Source organism: Hoplias malabaricus, chromosome 4, assembly GCF_029633855.1.
Source record: "Hoplias malabaricus isolate fHopMal1 chromosome 4, fHopMal1.hap1, whole genome shotgun sequence".
NCBI lineage: Eukaryota > Metazoa > Chordata > Actinopteri > Characiformes > Erythrinidae > Hoplias > Hoplias malabaricus.
Window position 1 is genome coordinate 69,695,082 of NC_089803.1, and position 18,767 is coordinate 69,713,848.

General features: G+C 46.7%; 2 protein-coding genes across 2 annotated transcripts in view; one reads left to right on the forward strand and one right to left on the reverse strand.

Moving 5' to 3' along the window:
- wnt5b (wingless-type MMTV integration site family, member 5b) overlaps positions 1 to 18,767 on the reverse strand; it is a 139,553-nt gene that overhangs the window by 31,954 nt on the left and 88,832 nt on the right. The gene's annotated exons all lie outside the window — the stretch shown is intronic.
- On the forward strand, positions 9,500 to 12,733 carry fbxl14b (F-box and leucine-rich repeat protein 14b). The gene has a single exon (XM_066668900.1). It carries the CDS (start codon positions 10,318 to 10,320, stop codon positions 11,518 to 11,520), a length of 1,203 nt encoding a protein of 400 aa, XP_066524997.1. The 5' UTR covers positions 9,500 to 10,317; the 3' UTR covers positions 11,521 to 12,733.

The following is an 18,767-nucleotide window of genomic DNA, read 5'->3' on the forward strand; positions in this document are numbered from 1 at the left end:
TCTCTCTCAGTCTCTCACCATTTTGATTCTGTGTAAGTTCCGAACATTACAGCATACTTTCCCCTCCCGAAGCTCAGCGCGGCTGCTTGTAATGTTTAATTCAAATGCAAACAATGCATTTCTGCAAGAATGTATCAATTATTCAGCTTTTCATTATTGTTGTGATGAGGGCTGCACAGCTGCGGCGAGGCTGAGCTGAGGCGGCCTGTCTCTCAGGCGCAGTGCTCAGACACAAACACAGCGCCTTTCTTCTCCACAATCAACACAGTCTAAAGGAGATGTTCCCTGACAGCTACGAAGGAACCAAAAATAAAACCGGCTCACATGCACACACACACACACACACACACACTTACTTGCGTACTTATAGTCAGACCGTAATACCTGCGAGTCACTTTCGGAAAGCGCAAGATCAAAAGGTTGTATTCCAGTGTTTTCGGAGCACTGGAAATTTCGCTTGAGTAACGGCGGCTGCCGTGGGATTCATGGAGTCGTCAGTCAGTCTCAGGTGAGAGGCACGTTCAAGAAAATGTTGAGGTAAACTGTTTTGGTGATTACGAGGAACAGCCTCACCTGAGGAACAGCCTCTCAGGCACCCAGGGGAACAGAGGGCAACAAGACTTTAAAGGGCTTCTATTCTCCTCTTTTGCGCAGGTTTACACAGTTGTGGAGTGTTAATGAAAAGTCTGTGACCTTTGGTCAAAACACTGCAGCGTCCTCCCGATGTGTAAACAGCCCTGTTCAAAACCTGTGCATTCAGCACCCGTTCCTTTAAATTGATAACGAGCCGCTCACAGTTCACCCAGACCCCGAGCGCACAGCAGTGAGGAGCGAGGAGCAGAACCTCTTGTTTTTAGCTGTTTTTGCTCAGTTCTCTTTCTCCTCCGCTCTGGTTTTCTCTCTGTTTTTACTCAACGCTTTTATGTCTTTGCGCCTGTGTCTCTGTTGTCTCATGCACTGTGATTGGACAGACTCGGACAAGGGGGCGGGGCAATTCCAAAGTCTCTTGACCTGACATCAGAAGTAGAGCAGCTCGTTTTTATCCTATGTTTCCCAAAGAAAATTGGGGTGACCTTGTTTCACAGTGTGTAGGTTGGTGGGCACTGGATAAACATGTTTCATAATATATCCTAATAGCTAGTGGTTCAGAAACAGAGGGATTCCCGGTCTGACTGAATACGTCTGGTTATTATTTGTAGAAAAACTAAAATTTAAATTAGCGTTAGCATTAGCTTAGCATCATCATTTGTTTTATAGAACACAAATAATGTTAGTTGAACATAACTATGACTAACAGATTATGAACTATGGACCCAAAGTCTCTCTCTCTCTCTCCATGGGTGTGACACTGTTTGGCAGCAGAGGAGCTGCTAGCGCTGTGGGCCTGGCCAGCTGGGTGGCTGTTGTGTTGACTCTGCAGCCCTGAGTGGCCCCTGCATTCATCCTGTTGTTTGCAGAACACCTGGTTCCTCCCTTTCTCCAGGCCCAGACATGCAGCGGACTATTTCAGTCATCACTCACTCACTTTCTCTCTCTCTCTCTCTCTCTTATGCACGCTCTCTCAAGGTCACAGTAACTTGGCCATTGAACACCCAAATGCCTTGTTATTTGCGGCTGATACAGAGATGAGGCTGAGGAACGTGTGTGTGTGTGTGTGACGCACTGTAGCCGAGGTGCTCCCTCTCCGGTACATTAGCCGGGCTGCTCCCTGCCTCCGCTTTGATGCCGAGTGCCGCGGGGCTCTGATCAGTGCTTGGGGTTGTAATTACTCTCTGGAGGGGCCTCACCTGGCTGAGTGCTCCAGACACACCCGAGAATATGACAGATATATATATATATATACTACACTATATGTACACACACACACACACACACACACAGGTAAGAAATATGTGATATATAGAAATACAAAAGAGAAAAAGAGAGGGAAGGAGAGAATGGAGAAATGTTTTTCTTTGGACAGCAATGACATATATTTAAAAGAGAGCAAAAACAGAGAGGGTGAGAGACAATTAGAGAGAGTTAGGAGCGAGAGAGAAAAAGAATAAACAAGCGAGGAGAGAGAGAGAGAGAGAGAGAGAGAGAGAGATGGAGAGAGAGAGAGAGAGAGAGAGAGAGAGAGAGAGGTGGAATGGAAGAGAGAAAAATAGAAGAATGTACGACAATAAGAAAAGGAATCAAGGAACAAGGGAATGAAGTCGAGAAATGGAAAGTGTCCGTAGGTGTGAGTGAATGTGTGAGTGTGTGTTGCCCTGTGAAGGACTGGCGCCCCCTCCAGGGTGTATTCCCGCCTTGCGCCCAATGATTCCAGGTAGGCTCCGGACCCACCGCGACCCTGAACTGGATAAGGGTTACAGATAATGAATGAATGAAACCCTCTCAGCTTTTAAGAGCCAAAGAATCAGCAGAAGATTGCTTTTCAAACTGAAGAACAGAACTCACACAGTTAACTCCAGCTCATTCACTTACTCACACACACACACACACACACTCCTAAACTTTACACTTGGAGTTTCATAAAAGATTCACCGTTCTGAAAGGGGGTGGGGACGGCATCGGAAAACAACAATCTCAATCCATCTCTCTGAAGATGAAAGATAAGAACAGGCAACTATGAAATCGGAGGACCGTGCCAAATCTTCCGTGGAAACGAGGAAAATAGCAAGCAATTCTGGCTATAGGGCATTAACATGCTGCTACAGAGGGGTAATGTGGGAGAGGAGAGCGCAGGGTCTCTTCCTGGTGTGCCACCCTGCCGTGTGCCCCTGTAGAGGGCCGGCGAGAGGGAGACTCCATCTGATTTGAATACTTTTTACAGAGGAGTAGGACTTGGAAAAGACCTGGTCAGTGTCCCCCGTGTGGCGAAAACAAACCAGAATCCTTGAAAAAGTCAAACCAAACATGCCTGGAAACAGCGGAGAGGTGCAGAAATCCCTGAAGAAAGGAGAGAAAGGAGAGAAACGGAGGAATAAGGTTTGGAGGGGTGCATAAAGTAGCCTAAAATCTATTCATGAGGTGTCAGCTTTCAGCAGCGTGTTGACACATGCCTGCGTCTCCTAGGAAACGAGTGCCCCGAGCGCAGTTATCAACGCACTTCCATGGCACGCAATTATCCAATTATCTCCCTAGCCTGAATCAGCACATCACATCACATGACAGCGTTTTTCCCCCCATCTCTCTCTTTCTCGCAAGGTCCTACATCACCTCCACAATTTGCATGTACCACTTGTCTTTCCAGTTCTCACTCTGTCTCTCGTCTCTCTCCTTCGTTCTCACTCTCCTTCGCTCCTGTCATATTGTCTCCTCGTTTTTTCCGTTTCTCTTTACTGCTCAGTCTCGAACTCGGCTTGCGTTTCCGTGCAACCTCCACCATTTCTGGATGCGGATTATGGTTTATAACACACACATGGAACATTCGGCTTTGCTTGGTGTTTCTCTTTATGCGGTCTGGTGTTTTATCTCTCCACTGTTAATGGGTTTGCTTTTTAATTAGCCTTCTGTTCGTCCACACAAACACACACACACACACACACACTGTTTATTTCTAAGAGGGCTGTGGGTCCTGCCTTTGGCTTGGTGGGCTTCTGGACTAGTGGCCAGGTCAGCTGGGGGAGCCAGGGAGAAAGCCACTGACCCCTCCTCACAGTCTGTGCTCATGAAGTCGGAGCACGTCCTGGGCATAACCACTGACCACAGATCAGAATTTGGTCCTGGTACCTATTTTTTTTTTTAATCCCTGCTCACTCCTGGTTCCAAGCTAGAGATAGACTAAACCCTAATGTATACGTCTGCAAACCACTGATTGGACAAAGAGGCTTGTCAGTCACAACGCAGACGACCAGCACCAACTCTCCATCTGTAAAATCTCCAGCTGCAGCAGAGATCACGTTTGTTTTTATCCGATTCACGACGGCAGCTCGTAAAATGACGCCGTGGTCTTTTGAAGAGGTTCAAACGCTCCTTGGATCGGTGTCCGACGAAAGAATCCAGCGAGAGCTGGACGCTGCAACAAGGAAGGAACAAACTCTACTGATCTGTCTGAACTGATGACGGAGCTGTGTTCAGTCCCAAACAACAACAACACGCCGATACACCATGAGTAAACACCGCTTAACGTTACCGCTGCCGTTGTTGTGGTTTCCAAAGCCAACCGTTAAAGATGGTGTTTTGCAATGTCACTGGTTACATTTTGTGGGGGTGGTGCTGTGCTAGTGGAAAATCTATACCAGGGACTAAGGGCCAGAAGTGTAGTAGCTACTCACAGACTAGGAGAGATGGGTCTAAAGAACATATACCTCACTCTCTGAAAAAAAACAGCTGTGCGTTTCTACGTCATTGAAATTACAAACATCTGTGTCCATCTCCAGCAAAGCTGCAGCCCTGGAGAGGATCTGTGAAGACATGAACTCAAAAATATATCAGTGTGAAAACCATAAACAAAGGATTGCTAGATTTGGACCTTCAGATGTAGCGTTAATAGTTAAGTCCAAGATCCAGATTAGTCCGTGGCAGTAACCTGAACCCTGTTGGGTGGAGGACCACTATGCTACGTTATAGTTTACTGAAATAACACTAGTTTTCTTGTAAGAGTATTTTAGTAACAAAATTTAGCATAGTGGCGGCATGGTGGCGCAGCAGGGTAGTGTCGCAGTCACACATCTCCAGGAACCTGAAGGTTGTGGATTTGATTCCCGCTCCGGGTGACTGTCTGTGAGGAGTGTGGTGTGTTCTCCCTGTGTCTGTGTGGGTTTCCTCCGGGTGACTGTCTGTGAGGAGTTGGTGTGTTCTCCCTGTGTTTGTGTGGGTTTCCTCGCACAGTCCAAAAAACACACGTTGGTAGGTGGAGTGGCGACTCAAAAAAAGTGTCCGTAAGTGTGAGTGTGTGTGAGTGTGTGTGTGTGTGTGTGTGTGTGTGTGTGTTGCCCTGTGAAGGACTGGCGCCCCCTCCAGGGTGTATTCCCGCCTTGCGCCCAATGATTCCAGGTAGGCTCTGGACCCACCGCGATCCTGAACTGGATAAGTGAACCCAACGTTAGACTCTAAAGGGCTGTTCGTAGACCCGTATTTTAGCCTCTGACTTCTATTTGTAACTTATAAGTTAATTTCAAAGCCGGTACTGATTAATATGCGAATAAATACTTCATAATTAATCTTAAAATTACTACCTGAATAATGAGCCTTTGGTTTATCCACACAGCTGATCACACAGCCCCCGAGGGATGGTGTATTAAATGCGCGTAACTGGTATAAAGTGACATAGAAATTGAGTGGGAAAAAAATATTTTTGCATTTTCCTAAAGAAAAACAATGAAACTGTGAGGAGTTAGAGAGACAGACACAAAGGCAGACAGAGAGAGAGAGAGAGAGAGAGAGAGAGAGGGGAATGGAGGAGAGAGGAGTGCGAGCGTTGGACTTGTGCTGTCAGTTGTGCTGTGTTGCATTTTCTCCTGTAAACATGAACGTGTTTGTGCTGCTCTTCTTCCTCCCTTCCACTGCCGCTCCGACACACTCCAGTAGTTTCTGCAAACACTCCCCTGTCATATCAGCTAACAATGCCAGCACGCCAGCTAAAGGTGGGGTTGGGGTTGGGGAGGGGGGGGTGAGTTTGTGGATGTAGAGGCCCAGTGCTTGGAATTGTGCAAAAGAATAAAACTTACGTAATCTTTTAAAGGGGAAAACATTAACCACTCCAGCGCTGATTGTTCTCAAAGGGAACAGCGTGCTCCCCCAGGTTTAGTGGGTCATGAGCAAATGTTGTGTTCCAGCGGAGGTTCAAACCAACAATGGATTTCCGTCTTTATCAGAAACATCAGAATTATTGGCGTGAGATTTTAAGCAGTTTTTTGTAAATGCATTGTCAGCATTTACAGCAGAGACGGCAGAGGGGGTTGGGGAGCAGTGTGAGAAAGGGGTGCGGGGGGTGTGAATCACACCGGGAGGGCCTTGATACAGACACCGACACCCTTTACTCACAATAAAGGGTCTGACTCCTTAACTACAAACATCACTGGTTAGTCTCAGCCCTGACATCTGTTTATCACCCTCTTATTTATAATGCATCTCAGCCATGGACCCCTCACGACCTGCAGCACAGGGTTCATTATTTATTACATTAGAACCGTAAATAGATACTATAACAGGTTAATATTAGATACTAGTTATATCATCACTGTCCAATTAAAAACACGTATCTCTCAAAATAGTAACTTTACGGGAGAATTAATAAAAAACCTTCTTAACTTTCAAAGTAATTCAAAGTAAAAAAATGTTATTCCAATTGATTTTGGAGCATTTCTATTGGTCCATTCACCAAATGCTGTCCATGCTGTCTCTCCTCAAAACTGACTTATTTCACTGAAACACCACACACAGCTGCTACATCCTTATCTCTTACAGAGCATCTAATATACACTGATAAGACAAACTCAAAACACTACCATCAAATGTGTAGATGGGTGATTAATGAGGGCGTGTTACATAATCACATGCACATGTGTGTGGATCTTTCCCTTCCTCATTTACAGTGTTTACAGTACTACATGTCTACTGTATGTAGGGTGACCAGATGTCCTCTTTCACCCGGACATGTCCTCTATTTTAGACTTAAAAAAATGTCCGGGCGGAATTTCACAAACGTCCGGCATTTTGTTTTTCTAGCGCTTACATAGAACTTCGAGAAGTTTCGTTCACAAACTAGTCCCGCCCTCCCCTACTCCGATTGGTTCGCTTGAGTGAGAAGGGGGCGTGGTGAAGTAGCCTAAAATCTTCTGATTGGACGGTCTGACTGTAGAGCTACCGTTATTGGTCGATAACCTTCTCTGTAAACATTTAATTGGTCAGTCTGCACGTCAGTAGTCCTTGTTTACCTCAGGCAAAGCTCATGTACCCACCCTCATCTCGAGCAGCTATGCCGAAACGTAAATGTAAGTTCTCAGATGAATTAAAAAAGAAATTCCCATGTTTTGTGTAGCAATAAAGGTGTAAAGGACCTAAAAGCACACATAGGTTCAGCTAAGAATACAACGGCAGCGAGGGGAGAGAGCTCATCACTCCATCCCCACCCCCTGAGACGTGTCCTCTTTTTCACCGTCTCAGATCTGGTCACTCTAACTGTATGTAACACAAATGATCCAAGTCCAACTGAATTTAAACAGTTGCAGCATGAGAGAGACGTATTGTGAATCAGGAAGCTGAATGTTGAAGGCCAGTGTTCGCGGGTGACCAACGTTTCCTAAATGATGCAGTGTGTGTTTGGAGATTTGTGTTTGGAGCTCAGCAGGTTAGAGTCATGACATTCACGTTTTCAGAATTGTGCACATTGCAATGGAGAAAAACTGTAATGACATTTAACATAAAATACAAAGGAAAGCTGAGGGATTTGAATGTGTGTGTGTGTGTGTGTGTGTGTGTTTGAGTGTGTGTTGGGGGTGGGGGTGGGTGTTGACAAAGCACAATGCAAGGAACCAGAAACCTCAGCTCCAGTTAAGTTCTAACTGATCGGTTTTATTAGCGGTAACTTTGAGGCCAGGAAATACAGCTAAGAGTTTAAACATAATAAAAGTCATAAAGTGCAGGTGCTCCTGGTCAAATGGCACGTTTTGTTGATCTGAAAATAAGATACAATTAAACATCCTCCACAGGGAACAGAAATGCAGAAAATATTCTGCAAAAAAAATGTGTACATCTTTTGAATAGGTCATTGATATTTTTATTTCCACAAAATATTTCAACCCAGAAGTGGTTTACTGTAGATTTACAGATACTTCCAAATGTCAACAACAACTATTCATTCATTCATTATCTGTAACCCTTATCCAGTTCAAGGTCGCGGTGGGTCCAGAGCCTACCTGGAATCATTGGGCGCAATGTGGAAATACCCCCTCGGCTTGGCAACACCCTGGAGGGGGCGCCAGTCCTTCACAGGGCAACACACACACATTCACTCACACACTCACACCTACGGACACTTTTGAGTCACCAATCCACCTACCAACGTGTGTTTTTGGACTGTGGGAGGAAACCCACACAGACACAGGGAGAACACACCACACTCCTCACAGACAGTCACCCGGAGGAAACCCACACAGACACAGGGAGAACACACCACACTCCTCACAGACAGTCACCCGGAGGAAACCCACACAGACACAGGGAGAACACACCACACTCCTCACAGACAGTCACCCGGAGGAAACCCACACAGACACAGGGAGAACACACCACACTCCTCACAGACAGTCACCCGGAGGAAACCCACACAGACACAGGGAGAACACACCACACTCCTCACAGACAGTCACCCGGAGGAAACCCACACAGACACAGGGAGAACACACCACACTCCTCACAGACAGTCACCCGGAGGAAACCCACACAGACACAGGGAGAACACACCACACTCCTCACAGACAGTCACCCGGAGGAAACCCACACAGACACAGGGAGAACACACCACACTCCTCACAGACAGTCATCCGGAGGAAACCCACGCAGACACAGGGAGAACACACCACACTCCTCACAGACAGTCACCCGGAGGAAACCCACGCAGACACAGAGAGAACACACCACACTCCTCACAGACAGTCATCCGGAGGAAACCCACGCAGACACAGGGAGAACACACCACACTCCTCACAGACAGTCATCCGGAGGAAACCCATGCAGACACAGGGAGAACACACCACACTCCTCACAGACAGTCATCCGGAGGAAACCCATGCAGACACAGGGAGAACACACCACACTCCTCACAGACAGTCATCCGGAGGAAACCCACGCAGACACAGGGGTGTATTGCACAAAACAGGAGTTTAGCCAGATAAGTTAATCCTCAAGTCAAATGTGTCCAAGAGGAAAAGAGATGTGGGGGGATTGCGGTTGGACAGTCCTTAAATCTGGGCTTAAGTTATCTGACTAAACTGAGAAATGCTGCTTTATGGATGAGCCCCCACGAGAGCTTTATGGATGTGTGTGTGTGTGTGTGAAAGAGAGGAGAGAGAGAGAGAGAGAGAGATGGGTGTGAAGGGTTAAGAGAAAAATGAACTAAATTGTGGCTGTGTGTGTGTGTGAGAGAGAGAGGAGAGAGAGAGAGAGAGAGAGAGAGAAAGCTGGGGTGTGAAGGGTTAAGAGTAAAGTGAACTGAATTGTAAGAAGTTGGTTTCCAGGGGAACTATTCTTACTGTTCCAGCTGAGCCGGACGAGACCATTCGCGCTGCACAAAAAAGGGGGGGACGAGAGAAACAGAGAAGACTCTCGCGTCGCAGCCGAGCGCTGCTAACGCCGAGCAAGCACACAAACACGCTTAGACGCCTTAAACCACCGCCTGAGATTCACGTATTCGGTTTTCGTCCGAGTCGTGTAGGTCTTCCTGTATTTCAGACGGGCGGTCTCCCCCTTCGCGGCGGCCCGGTACAGGCGGCCCTGCCAAGTCAGTTTGAAAAGATCAGACAAAGGCAGCAGGAAGCCCCTCGGCTTGGCAATGCGTGCGAGCGGAGCGCCAGCGCCGAGAGAGACCCCTCTCCGTCTGCCTCTCTCCCCGCTCTGCTGACGGACCGAACGGGGCCACCGCAGCGCTGCTCCGCGACCCAAAGGCTTCTGGAGATTATTTATTTATTTGTTTGTTTATCTCAGAGAGCTGAGGTGAGGGGGGAGGGGGTATGGGGACATGCCCGACCCTCTGGTTCCTCAGCTCCGGAGAAGGACGATCATGTGAAGGCGCTGTGTGACCGCCAGTGTCCCCCCCCCTCAGTGCCGCTGCCGCTGCTCTTTCTCTCTGGACTGGGACTTTAGCCTTCAGCTCCTGTTCACTTCTTCTTCTTTATTTTTGTTTTCTTTTTTTCTTTTTCTTTTTTTTTATTTTTGGGGGTGGTGGGGGTGACCCTTTCTCTGTTTTTTTTTTTTTGCGTTTGATTCCTACTGCGCAGGCAGGAGCAGACGGATCACGTGGGACGTGGAGTTGATCAATTTTTACAACTGTCTTCAACGTGAAGAGAGAAAGTGGGGGAAGACGTCTACACATTTCTACGTAATTTATTTATTTTTGTTTTTGATCACACTGCACTGGGACCCAGCCGCTCAGACCCACGGCGGATCGCACGGGACATGGTGGAGTTGATCAGTTTTGACAACGCTGTTCAATGTGAAGAGCAAAAGCAAGCGAAAGGATTTGGGAAGATATTTTTTAAATCCTTATTTATTATTTTGATTATTGATTGTTTTAAGAGGAGCACAGAGGAGCGTGAACAGAAAGCGTGATCGGATTAATACTTTTAGTTCTTTTCTTCTTAAATTCACATCCTCCATCGTCGGAAAGAGATGGAGACGCACATCTCATGCCTGTTTCCGGAGATCCTGGCCATGATCTTCGGTTACCTGGACGTGCGGGACAAGGGGCGTGTGGCTCAGGTGTGCACGGCGTGGCGGGACGCCTCCTACCACAAATCTGTGTGGCGGGGCGTGGAGGCCAAGCTTCACCTGCGCAGGGCGAACCCGTCCCTGTTCCCGAGTCTGCAGGCCCGCGGGATCCGTCGCGTCCAGATCCTAAGTCTGCGCCGCAGCCTCAGCTACGTGATCCAAGGCATGCCCGACATAGAGAGCCTGAACCTGAGCGGGTGCTACAACCTGACCGACAACGGCCTGGGCCACGCCTTCGTGCAGGAGATCCCCTCGCTGCGAGTGCTCGACCTCAGCCTGTGCAAACAGGTCACGGACTCCAGTCTGGGCCGGATCGCCCAGTACCTGAAGAACCTGGAGGTGCTGGAGCTGGGGGGCTGTAGCAACGTCACCAACACGGGACTCCTGCTGATAGCATGGGGCCTGCGCGGCCTCAAGAGCCTCAACCTGCGCAGCTGCCGGCACGTGTCGGACGTAGGCATCGGTCACCTGGCCGGCATGACGCGCAGCGCGGCCGAGGGCTGCCTCGGCTTGGAGCGCGTCACTCTCCAGGACTGCCAGAAACTAACGGACTTGTCTCTCAAACACATGTCCAAAGGACTGACCAAGCTGCGGGTGCTCAACCTTAGTTTCTGCGGCGGCATCTCGGACGCCGGCATGCTGCACCTGTCGCACATGGGAGGCCTGCGTGTTCTCAACCTGCGCTCGTGCGACAACATCAGCGACACGGGCATCATGCACCTAGCCATGGGCTCGCTGCGCCTGGTCGGCTTGGACGTGTCCTTCTGCGACAAGGTGGGCGACCAGAGCCTGGCGTACGTGGCGCAGGGCCTGGACGGCCTGCAGTCGCTCTCGCTGTGCTCGTGCCACATCAGCGACGACGGCCTGAACCGCATGGTGCGGCAGATGCACGGCCTGCGGACGCTCAACATCGGCCAGTGCGTGCGCATCACGGACAAGGGTTTGGAGCTCATCGCCGACCACCTGACGCAGCTGGCTGGCATCGACCTGTACGGCTGCACCAAGATCACCAAGCGCGGCCTGGAGCGCATCACGCAACTCCCCTGCCTCAAGGTGCTCAACCTGGGCCTGTGGCAGATGACCGAGAGCGAGAAAGTGCGGTAGAAACTTGGGAGGTGATGGGAGGAGGAGGAGAAGGAGGGGTAGTTTTCATTATTCAAAAATAATAGGCTGTTACTTGCAGTTCAAAGGGTGGTGGGGTGAACAACAGTCCTGCTCAAGACTTCTCAGTTGTTGATTCAAGAATTATAAATCTATATATAAATATATAAGCGCAGTATACCATCCTTAGCAAGTTTATTAACCCATTGTATATCAGCCAGTGTGACAAAACACTAAACAAAAAAAAGTTAGGTTTAATTCCTAACCCACATCGCAATATTAAACCTCCTCCTTCCCACGTTGTGGCGCCTAAATCGGTTCGGCTACCTCGTAGACGTAGTAAAAACTTGTATTCTTTTAAGAAAAGAGGAAAAAAAGAAAAAGAGAGAAGGATATGGAGATCAATTGTGCCTGGAATACACTCCCCTCCCCCATCTCGCGTTGCTTTTTTTTTTTTTTTTTTTATCACTTGAGAACAGCAGAAATGAAGCACCGGGCTCTAACTACCTTTGTTAATTTGGCCAACAAAAGACTGAAGGGGACGGAGCAGAGAGACTGGCTCAGACACTCAACCAAGTTTATGCAAAGACAGACAAAAACAAAACAAAAAATTTAAAATCGCTGGTTTGTATACGAGAGCTTTCTATTTTTTCCTTCCGTTTTCGTTTGGAATTTTCTGGAGCTTGGCTCACGGGGGTCTGGAGAGAAGCCTCGAGAAGCCGCGGTCCCCTCCGCCTGCGTGTTTAATGCGTACGGAAAAAGGCAGATATTGGGATATTTGCTAACGGCTGTTATTCAGACCATTGTACTTCAAATTGAAGTGAATTTCTTTGCCCACAGATGTCCCCTCTCCCAGCCAGTTTCCTGTCAGTAGCTTGCTCTAGTTTTCATTGACCTTTTTTTCCCCGGCTTCCCCTCGTAGATGATGATGGGTCGCACACAAATTGATTTGTCCTCTTTTTTTTTTTAATGTTTAAATTCACAAAAGGACATTTATTCAGTTTTAAAAGAAGAGTAGAGGATTTCTGTCTCTCTCTCTTTCTCTCTCTCTCTCTCACTCTGGGGTAAGAATCGAAAGTCGTGTGAGGCCTGTGTGTAATATGATGATGATGTATCGACCTGCGAACATGTACCGAGTCCTGCTGAGAAGCTACTGTGTTTTAAATGTACTGTATGTATTTGTAAAGAAAAAAGAATCTCAAATTGTTTTATATTCTTACAGTAAACATTAAAGTTGATATTTATATAATTACACAAGCCCCTCTGAGAATTCGTTTGGATCGTGTCTTATTTATTGGCTCTGGGGGGGGGGGATTGGAAGACATTTATTTGGATTTGTTGAGGTGCCATTTCATGTAAACACGCCAGGCCGTGTAATGAGGGGCACGGTGGGTTAGACTCTTAGAAAGGTCCAGGACCTCGTGTGTGCCGAAAGGTAGAGGAAGCTTCAGACCGGTGTGAACACTCGGGGAGAATTCTTCTGTTTCATGGTCGTTTATCATCCCGTGGTGTGGTGCTGTGTTTACCAGGCTCTACAAAATGGATGCTTCTGCTTGATTAGGCTGCTCGGGGTGCTCGGATAATGAGGGACGGAGGTTCTCGTCGGTGTCACGGCCCTCAGCTCGGATTATGGTGATCACAGCCTATCGGAAAGTTGAGATTGTGAGGGTTTGGGTTTCTGTTGGAGGTCAGAGGTGTGCAGCGTTGTTGGGAAGTTTCTGGCTTTTGCGTTGCTTCACGTTAGCAATGATTGCTATCTTTAGAGTGGATTTATTTAGTGCTTTATAAACTGGGGAAGTGTGTAGTATTTTACCAGCATCAACACCACAGCACATCTCAGTTTAGCAAAACTGCTCGACAACCCTTAATACATTTGTCATTGAAGATATACACATGGCATTAATGAGCTATACAGGACTGCCTTGCCTAGAGAAGCGTGCTCTCGTATGTATAGAATCTCCTTGTGAGGGAGGATATGAGGACATGCTTCCCATTGCAACACACTGTTTATGACGTTGCGGATGGGGACATGTTAGACTTGTCCTTGCTTTCTTCTGATGAATCAAAACTTACAGGACAGAAGTCTTCAGCAGAAGTGACGTCATTACGAATGTCTTAAAGAGATGGAACTGTAAACTGATGGGAAGAAGATACGCCACTGGAATGAATCGCAGTGTCTTTGTTGGCATTTTGTGCAGAAAGTGGACGTAAGTGTAGCTCCTGATTAGGGCCGACTGCTTCGGTTCATCGCAGAGCGAAAGAAAGTTGGTAGAAGGAATCTAAGCCCGTTGTCTCCTAAAGTTAAGCAGAGCCAGGTCTGAATTTCTCCTACTCTTGCTCAGTCATGCATACCACATCTGAGAGCTGGGGTTTATCCCGCAGGAGTCTTCCTCCCCCTCAGCCGACCCCCCTCCTCCTCCTACTCTCCTCAAACACACACACACACTTTTAAACATTCCTCACCATCATTCAGAGCATTTAAGCTTGCTTCTTTTCTCCCCCACCCTAGCATCCAGCTCAGAGGAGGGGTCAGACAGGACAGAGGCGGCTTGACCAGTGAAAGAGAGAGAGAATTCACAGCCGAGAGGTCACTGTGATCTCTCATTTAAAAAGCTTCGCTGACTTTACGGGGCTTCATTTATGAGCCGTTTCATATATGTGTGTGTGTGTGTGGGGCTGGGGGTGTTTTTACCATCGCCATTGCCCTCTCTGTACGGGTGCATGAGAGAATTATTTTGTTTGAAGGAGATGCGGCGTGGCATTGAAGCTATCGACGTTTAGCTAATGCAGCAAAAGTTTGGGTACGCCTGGTCAGAGAGCATGTTCTGTTGATTGTCACTGTGTGAATGAGCGCTCTACATCTCACCTCCATCTCTTAATCCACAGCTGCTGTTTACACACAGAATAAAAACACGGTGAACGAGTAGAAGATGAAATCCGGCCTGCGTTAAAGCTATGGCACATTTTTTGTTTATGTTTTTATGTTACACTCAGGGGTGTTGTGTACCCTTCAGAGATGATGTTCACTCATTTTGACTTGGCACACATTTTACCAGAGGTTTTCAAAGCTTTGGATGGTGCTGTAATGACCGGTAGTGATGCACTCTTGCCTGTATCACAGTGGGGCGGTCTAACGGGACACTAAAGTCGGTAAGACGATCCGTTTGTTGAAATAAGAGTTGTAACGCTTGGCTAGTTCGAAGTATTCCTGTCACTGAAGCAGTGCTGCAGGGTGGTTTTCATCAGTGTCAGGTTAGGACTTCCAGCGTAGTGCGAATCACAGTGTGAATCACAGCAGGAAACAGCGTTTAGATGATGGTGCTCTAGTGTAAAATATGAAGCTATGATTCCTTACTGCCGGTGTGAAACAGGTCGTAAAAGACCAATGCGAAGGGGGTGGTATCGTTCTTAACAAAAGAGCGGCCACGCTGCCCACGACCTGTACGGCTTTACTGTTTCACGCTGGAGGTGTCACTGGCCTGTAGTGAAAGGCTTTGAAGTGTCCAGGAGATCCAGGCAGGGGTTAGTGTGTGTGTGTGGGTGGCAATGGGAGGACAGCCCACACAAAGATGTGGTTAATACAGTGAGAGTTACAGAGGTAGGTGTAGTCTACACTCCTAAATGAAAAGGTTCTAAAAACAGGACTAGGAACTTTCATGGTTTGAGATTAATAGCTTTTAAATTAATTATAAATCATTATAAAAAGTGTACCTTTTTTGTGTAATATATATATTTTAATTCAAAATGTTAACAAAATTTTAATCATTGAGTAGCATTTAAAAGGACAACGTCTATTTATTTCCAGCCGAAACCTAATCTAAAAATGAAGTAGGTTAAAATTGTGAGTGAGAAGAATGTATTGGAGGGCGGCACGGTGGCGCAGCAGGTAGGTGTCGCAGTCACACAGCTCCAGGGACCTAGAGGTTGTGGGTTCGATTCCTGCTCCGGGTGACTGTCTGTGAGGAGTGTGGTGTGTTCTCCCTGTGTCTGCGTGGGTTTCCTCCGGGTGACTGTCTGTGAGGAGTGTGGTGTGTTCTTCCTGTGTCTGCATGGGTTTCCTCCAGGTGACTGTCCGTGAGGAGTGTGGTGTGTTCTCCCTGTGTCTGTTCGTGAACATAGCGTATTAATACTTAATTTTATTTTATTTTTTTTAATTAAAATGATACATTACACAAAAACGCTTTAAAACTTATTTGTAAAACATTGCACGTTGAAGCTACGAACGATTTAGGACCTTTATCTGAAGGGTGTTGAGGACATGAAGAAAGTGGCTCACATTAGAGAGAGAGAAGGTGCCTAGATGTATTGCCAGCCGCAGATCTCTGGAAAATTGGAAGGAATTTGTGAGTCACCGTTTGACTTTGGTGTGTGAAAAGTGAGTGTACTGTGTGAGAGCTGTGTCTGACTCCTGCAGACGGCACACACACCCAGCAAACACTGCACAGCACACACCAGGCTGGATACAGAGCTGTGGTGATGGAAACATTTCTCAGTCTGAGTCCTGCCTCGCTATAAAATGCTGCAGTGCCCAGTTAGAGTTGAGGGTTGTTGACCAGTCTGTGGTTTATAACTCAGTCTGAATCCTGTGTGTTACGGGTTGAAGTCTGACAGATAATTTAAATGGTACAGATTTGATGAAGAAGTACATTTTAAAATAAAATGTTCTTGGAAGCAGTACCTTCAAGAACCTCTTCAGAACCTGTTTCTTTCAAGAAGCCTTATGTAAATTAAGTGAAGAACCACTTTTCAGGGAATCTAACTTGTGGCCCCTTCATCATCATCATCAGCAGCAGCAGCAGGAGATTGCAGGATCGGTCCCCAGTGATACCCCAGTCACCCAAGACTAGGAATCCTAGAGAATCCTCACTCTCTGAGAGTGCAGACTGGCCTCCATCTCCTCCGTATCTCTCCTCATGGTGCTCACTATCACGAATGACTATCAACTATCAGCTGATGTGTTCTCCTCGGGTGCATTAACTGTGTTCATTGGCGTCGCGTTAGCAGCAGTTTGAAAAGAAATTGTGGGTTGGTGTCACATGACTCAGGAAGCCTCTGTTTGCACCCACAACTCTTTACAAGTTTGGGGCACTGTGTGATTGGGGGAACCACACTGACAAGTGGAACTGGAAATTACTCGTAATTGGGGGGAACTTTGGCGAATACTAAATTAGAAGTTAAAAGAGGGGAATTTTAATATGTTTTTTATATTTTATACCTCCAAATACATAATTTAGGCCAGAAGCATCGCCTCAGAGCCAAATTACATCTCAGGTAATTGGTAAATATTTCATATAACAATGTTATGGAAAGCACTACTGTGAAGAGTTAAGACTTAATCAGTTTGGTGGGAACGGAGTATGTTTACGTAAATCTACAGTATGCTCTCTGTAAAACTCACTGTGGTGGTACCATCCAGGGCACATATTCAGTGTCTTTAGTTCGGGAACATAACACATTTGTGTTGATTTCATATGACCCGTTTAATCTCCAGGACTTTTGTGTGTATTATTTTATTACTAATTAACATTGTTTTATTTTACACAGCTCTATGTTAAAGACGAATACTCAGCTCTCTCTCTGAAGAAGAGAATGTAATGTACCTTAAGGGAACACAATTAGACTGAACAGACTGCCACTGAACAGAGGAGAATGCAAACTGCCCAAATCTGTCATGTCCCCATGATCCCCAAGGCATCACAGGGGATCGATCAAGCAACGTCCTGAGGAACAGACGCTGCACTTAAGGGAACACAATTAGAACCATTGTTGTACCTTTAAAGGCACTTAATACGGTTTCTACCTACAATAATGTTCTGTACTGTTCGTGTTTTTCTCAGAGCATCGATCAGAAACTCATTAGTACACTTGGTTCCATTGTCAAATATGAGTCTGTATGGTACCTCTTAGAAGCTTAGAATCTCTCAACCCTCATACCTTTGTGTGTGTGTATGTGAGAAGTGTGTGAGGTGCGAGTTTGTGGCTGCTAGGTGCCAGATTTCCTCGGCGAGGTTGTGACAGAATTTGACTGGTGTCATGTGACCTTGCTGGGAGTGTGAGGGCTCGGGGCTGGAGCCAGGAGGCCCAAGCTGTCGACCTTGCTCACAAACACACACATACACACATGCAGACGTCAGGCCATTCAAACACCCCGCACTCAGAAAAGCATCCGTGCTGAGTGAGTTATGTCCATTTCATTAGAGAATTTGAAAACAACAAAAACACCATACGGCACAAAAAAAGCAGAAAAATCAATATTACTTAAACTCTCAGGGGGAAAAAAAGGCACTGTACTGTAAATGTCCCTTTAAAGGTCCAACAGTGGGGTTATGTTCCTTAAAATTTCATTACATTCTCTTCTCCAGGAGGTGGGGGGGTATTTGTAAGCGTTCATTACAGAGCTGTGTACAAAATAAAAGTCCTGGAGATGAAGTGGCGCGTATGAAACCAACACAATTATAAAAACTACAATGATAACTGAATAAGATATATTTATGTTTCTTAATTAAAGGTACAGGATGTGTATGCTTTAGCGCACCACCACAGTGACGATCGTACAGATGTGACCGTGTTACGTCCTCCTATGGCTCCGCCCTACACAAACACACCACTGTAGCAGCACAGGTGTGTTATAATGCACGTCTAGGTCTAATATACCTAATCACTCCACTGGGCTTGTAAAATGGTGCTGGCAGTTCACTTGAGAGAACTTTCTGTGAGTGCAATGTCCATAAATAGGTGAACATTTTGTGTCGTAAAGAGAAACCATAGACACCTTGCCTACGTTTAAGGTGCATTCACTTTATTTCAAGTCCACAACAATTCATACACAATTACACTCTATCAACTCATCTTTCTTGCTATTTGACTCCCTTTTCTCTGCGTTCTGAAAGCGCAGAACTCCAGCGAGCCTTACACTGCTCTGCCTCATTGTCCTGATTGGATTAAGTGACGGGTACACATGTACGAGGCCGTATCCACTTTCATACGCAGCGTAACGCTACACCCACGCAGGGCTCACCGGAGGCGGGCCTGAAAGAAACTTAAGTGCTGGATTCTAAATCCCACAACACAACAATGCCCATTTTTTGAGTAGGAAGTAAAAAGACAACCTGTAATTGGAAACTTCTCTTTAAACGGGCCATTTCTGGCTTAATCCCTGACCTGAAATGCTCATGCTGAGGGACTATATCTTTCGCTCCTGACCAGCAGAGAGGAAGGGGAGACGCTTCAATAGCCACTGTGTCATTTCA

Bases quoted from the DNA above. Each gene is read 5' to 3' on its own strand.
- fbxl14b (XM_066668900.1), top strand. From the start codon at position 10,318: ATGGAGACGCACATCTCATGCCTGTTTCCGGAGATCCTGGCCATGATC.